Raw genomic sequence first — 5,716 nt, 5'->3', positions numbered from 1 at the left:
TGGTGGTTGTGGCTGGAGCTTGTAGTGGTCGGACATGATGGTGGCCGGAGCATGTGGTGTGGATGAAGGTGATAAAAGTGATGGAGGTAGATGGTGAAATTTGGAAGAGGGGTAGTGTGAAGTTGAAACAGGTATTGAGAGAGAGTGAGGAAAAAGTTAGGTTAGAACATCTTCAAAAGTTAGAAGCACTATTTTATGTCTTATAATTTACAAGATTTTATTTTATCTTAAATCATCTGAAATTAAAACGTCTATCCGCCCAATGGCAAAAGACATAATAAAGTCTGCAATATAAAAAACAAACGACACCTTTGTCTTCTTCAATGTTAAAGATATATCTAGTGAACACTTTGACTTCCACGATTGTCGTTGTGACCTATTGTTTACACAATTTCAATAACCTGTTACCCAAATAAAAAAATCTTTTCCGAGAATATAGCTTTCATCAGCCTAGACTGCATTTTCTCTTGAAAGATTTGACATTTTTATGTAGAACTTCAACCCATCATCATATCTTATAGAAACATACTACTCCGTATAAGATGACTTACTAAAACTACATACAATACAAATATAACTAAAATAGGCTGCTTTCATATCTTTCTAAAAAGCCTGACATTTTTACAACAATTTCACGCACAATCACACTCCAATTTCAAGTCATTATAATTCATAATGGCATAGCATATAGCATATAGCATATAATAATAACAATTTAACAGCTAAGTGCTATGAAAAGAAGAACATCATACTTAAATGCACTCCATTATCTGGTTTTAAATACCTCTAAAACACAATCTGCTACTTAGGTAGACATTAATTCCTCAAAATCCATCTACACTACGGTTTAAATTACAATATGATAAATTAATACATAGTCCAAGAAATGAAGAGCACTTTTAGAAGACGCTGAGTTAAGAACAGCACCTGCTTATGTGCTGAAATGGGTTTTAATTTCTTTGTAATCAATAGACATCGCACCACAAAATGCTAATCTCTACCTCGCATTGGAACCATCATATGTTGAGCCTGTACACATCATGTTTCAAATTAATCCGTGACATCAGCATTTGGTTATGTAAAACCCGCACATACTTATGTGGCTATGGTCATATAAACAAATATATGTACCAAATATATGCTATTGAAAATTTTATTTAATACATGCAATGTGTTAAATTATGATCATAATTCATAGATAAAACTGAAACATCTTTGGGATAAAATTTTGATAATAATCACAGAATGAGAAAACCAATTTTCAAAAACTAAAACACAAAGACCACTAATATACCAAAAAGTAGAATCTAGTGAGCACTGACGTCTCAAGGGCATGTGCAAAGTGTGCAACCGAACATGGCCCAAGAATTTTAAAAGGGTCCAAAATTTTGAAAGGCCAATATCATAATCCATATATTTTATATTTATATACCATGACAGAATATTGAGACTAAGATTTTAAAAATGGTAATTAGCTAGTTTACAGATCATGGGCTTAAAAAAGATTAGCTTATATATATTAAAAAATTTAACATTAATATGAGCCCATTTATTAGGTATCGTACAGGGACTTCTACACTAATGGGACGGCCCTAGTGAATATGAGTACGTAAGATAGCACATACAAATAGAGAATACCTGTGAGTTCCCATAGTCCAGCCCCTGCAAATACGAACCTTGATGAGCAAGCTACACAAAACCACAAAGATGGTGATTGGATATTAGTGCATTAAATTTATTACACATATACATAGTCTACCAAGTAAAGGAGCAATTTTAAACGAATTATGCGAATATGGATCCATATGCGTTAGTATTTATTTATTGACGATCAATCAAATGGATGGAACAAAAACTATTCCTATAAACAGAACAAGTCACATAGTTTAAATGTTACTCAAATAGTTTAAGTGTTCACAACAACTTGTTATTTCTAAAATCAACATACGAAATACGTATTACCCATAACAATAATGAGATTCAAAACAGAAAGACAAATGTGTGTGTTGGATGGCTCCATTCATACCCATCCTAAAAGTAAATGTTTTGATATATGTTACCCAACTCACATTTTGAATCTAAGTGATTCAGGTTTCATACTGAAACAAAAAGTTTCATACATTTTTTCAAGATCAAGTAAGCAATTTGAAATACTCACATGTGCATTATGGTCAGGTTGTGCCCCATCTTTCCTAGCCGATCCATCCTGCCCTTTACCAGATCCCTTGGTGTCACCCTAAATAAGATCGTATTAAATATTATGCACACATAAATCCATATGAAAACAATGTAACTAATTCAACCCAATTATTAGTTAATTTAGTACATTAGCTGAAACAGTCAAGTGGGCTGAAAGTCACCCAAAGAGGACTCAAATGCCTAGACCTCAATATAATATTATTAATACGTATATATGTAAAAACAATAATAATTTTTTAGTACTAGTACCATTTTATACCATTACATTTTTATTATTATTAGAAGTAAAAGAAATAGACGATTGTTACAAACTGGATTGACCCAAAGACCCGAACCATTTTGAGCCAGAATAAAATAACCCAATTTAATCTGTTACGCAGACATTCCTACCCGCCCATGTCGCCACCTCTAAATAGTAGAATCAAAAGAGACAAAAGAACTTCTCTAACCTCCATCTGCATCGTTGATACCATCAGAAGCATAAAGAAACACAAACACCAAATCATCAGTAATAGCTTGTACAAAGAACAGTCATCCATGAACCAAAAAAATCATAAATTAAAGCCGCCCAAAAAAAACTTGGTACAGGATAAGTACCTCTCTGTATCTAATCAAGTATAACTTGAGTGGTTCAATATAATCTTCAAACCCTAGAGTAGCCATTGCCCATAAGAGATCATCACCATTGATTGTTTTCCGTTTTTCCCTTTGACACTTATCACTAGCCCTGTACGTTCAACAACAAAGAACCAATTAACACTACTTCAACCACAACTAGAACCAATTAACACTACTTCAACCACAACTAAGCACAAAACAATTAACTTTACTTTTAATATTTCCTGCCCCCAAGAAATGCAATACTGCACTATTTTTTGTTCAACTTATTCAAAAACTTTTCACATTTAAGCAAACATTTTCCATTAGTACAAATCACCTAATATCAATACCTTTGATTAGGTTCCACACACAAGTAACCTTTTAGTTGTCCTTATTACATGACACTTTTAAGTTTAGACTAGTAGTCATCACATCAGTAGAATAATCATATCAGTGAAATAATCATATAAACATCTTGATATGGCATCTTATATGCAGGGGCGGAAATATGTAGGTGCAGGGTGGGGCGGTCGCCCCCAGTGGATTTGTAATTTTCAGTACAAAAATTTTGGATTTATCGATTTGCCCCAGTGGATTTTTTTTTTGCCCAAGAGTCTCCATATTTTGCCCCCAAAGCCTCCGTATTTTGCCCAATTGCCTCCGTATTTGGCCAAAAACCTCTGCATTTTGCACAAAAACCTCCATATTTTGCCCTAAAAAATTTGCTACGCTTTTAAAAAAAATTCCTGCTTCCGAGTTCCGCCACTGAGTTATATGTTAAAGTTCACTTGTATCACAAATGATCATATACAGCACATAACATCATTAAAACTAACTAAGCATCAATAAACGTTTTACTTCTTCAATTTCAACTATATATGAGTATTAACATATCAAAAGAAGCTAAACACATAAAGAGTAACATCTTGTCAACTAACAAAAACAGCTCAGCTATAAATAAATCATCAATAGTATATAGATATACATACTCGCTAGTAACAAAGCTGATAAACTCAGAAACACATTCCTGAACAGTTTCTTTAGCATCTTTCGCCATTTTACCATTAGCAGGTAATCCTTTTTTCATAATCCTACTAATATTCGCAATCGGTAGAAACCGATCCTGTTCTCGAACATTCGATGACCTAGGGCTCAAATCACCACCACTTTCATGACTCCCGCCACCTGGACTCGCCGGACCTTCCGCCATACAAATTTCCAAACCCTAACCCTAAAATTCATAATCACAAAATTGAATACAAATTGATGATTATAAACAAAAATTAGTAGCAGGTAATGATGTGTGACAGTGATTAAGAGGTTTTACATGAGATTAATTAGTGAAAATGTAACTGATTTTGTGATTAGGTTATAGATACAGATGTATAGATATAGAGATATAGATATCGATATAAAATAATATAAAAGGATTGTATGTATATAATAATTGTTGGTGTGGTTACTTACAGGTGAAAATTTGTATAAAAGAAATAAAAGGGGAAGTGATGTGGCGAGAGAATGGGAGATCGGACGCTGGAGAACGAAGGAATGAGGATGGAGACGATTGAGATGCGAATGTTTTGTTTTATCAGCACCGTTGGTTGCTTCTCTTATTTATTACGGAGTATTTATATTTATTATTATTATTATTATTATTATTATTATCGTTAAGTTAATCGTTAACTATAGTTATTTATCACAGTAATGTTAATTGAATTAATTTGTTAATTAATAAAATTATTATTATTACTGAATAATTTTTTTTTTTTTTTTTGAAAGTTTAAGTATTTGGAATCATTGATGGAGAATATAAAATGTCTCGTTCATATTGATTATAAACGTTTCATATTAATTGATTTCGTTGCGAGATTTTGACCTCTATATGAGACGTTTTTCAAAGACTGCATTCGTTTTTAAAAACAAACCATAACCTTTATTTTATCGACAAGGTTAAAAGGACACCACCTAGATTATCAGAAATGATAATCTAAAAAATATCACACTTACACACTACCAATACATATTGGTTTACAATATTAATATGTTACAACAAAATAAATTTCGAATGCAGTTTTAAACAATATTATACAAGCATGCTGACTCCAAATCTTGTCCATATATTAGCATGCAACAGCGGAAGCTCTTAATAATCACCTGAGAATAAACATGCTTTAAACGTCAACAAAAATGTTGGTGAGTTATAGGTTTAACCTATATTTATCAAATCGTAATAATAGACCACAAGATTTCATATTTCAATATACATCCTATACATAGAGATAAAAATCATTCATATGGTGAACACCTGGTAACCGACATTAACAAGATGCATATAAGAATATCCCCATCATTCCGGGACATCCATCGGACATGATATAAAACTCGAAGTACTAAAGCATCCGGTACTTTGGATGGGGTTCGTTAGGCCCAATAGATCTATCTTTAGGATTCGCGTCAATTAGGCGTGCACTAATTCTCAAAATTAGTGATGTTCCCTAATTCTTATGCTACCAAGCAAAAGGGGCATATTCGGCTTCGATCATTCAACCACAGAAAGTAGTTTTATGTACTTGTGTCTATTTTGTAAAACATTTATAAAGCTGCATGTATTCTCATCCCAAAAATATTAGATTTTAAAAGTGGGACTATAACTCACTTTCACAGATTTTTACTTCTTCGGGAAGTAAGACTTGGCCACCGGTCGATTCACGAACCTATAACAAATATGTACATATATATCAAAGTATGTTCAAATTATATTTACAACATTTTTAATACGTTTTAATGTTTTAAATATTTTCAGTCAGCTGTCCTCGTTAGTAACCTACAACTAGTTGTCCATAGTTAGATGTACAGAAATAATTTGATATATATTATCTTGACCCAATCCACGACTCAGTGTATACACGTCTCAGGC

The 5,716-nt window shown here is 32.8% G+C and overlaps 1 protein-coding gene across 3 annotated transcripts; it reads right to left on the bottom strand.

Moving 5' to 3' along the window:
* Nucleotides 1-749: 749 nt before the first annotated feature.
* LOC139864828 (nuclear transcription factor Y subunit B-8-like) lies at nt 750-4,390 on the bottom strand. Of its 3 annotated transcripts, XM_071853397.1 has the most exons (6): nt 3,789-4,249; nt 2,797-2,926; nt 2,649-2,654; nt 2,159-2,236; nt 1,639-1,689; nt 750-1,029 (listed from the first exon to the last, which is right to left on the bottom strand). In XM_071853397.1, the coding sequence occupies exons 1-6, from the start codon at nt 4,007-4,009 to the stop codon at nt 991-993; spliced, it is 525 nt and encodes a 174-aa protein (XP_071709498.1). In that variant the 5' UTR covers nt 4,010-4,249; the 3' UTR covers nt 750-990. The 3 variants fall into 3 exon arrangements, 1 of the variants encoding a protein (XP_071709498.1); XR_011764501.1 differs by lacking the exon at nt 750-1,029 and adding an exon at nt 4,267-4,390 and having other exon boundaries at nt 2,649-2,926; nt 3,789-4,030; XR_011764500.1 differs by lacking the exon at nt 750-1,029 and having other exon boundaries at nt 2,649-2,926; nt 3,789-4,030; nt 4,127-4,254.
* Between the last annotated feature and the right edge of the window lie 1,326 nt (nt 4,391-5,716).

Source organism: Rutidosis leptorrhynchoides, chromosome 8 (genome assembly GCF_046630445.1).
Source record: "Rutidosis leptorrhynchoides isolate AG116_Rl617_1_P2 chromosome 8, CSIRO_AGI_Rlap_v1, whole genome shotgun sequence".
NCBI classification, from domain to species: Eukaryota; Viridiplantae; Streptophyta; class Magnoliopsida; order Asterales; family Asteraceae; genus Rutidosis; species Rutidosis leptorrhynchoides.
Note: the sequence above shows the minus strand (reverse complement) of the source record. Positions and strands in the feature narration are given on the sequence as shown.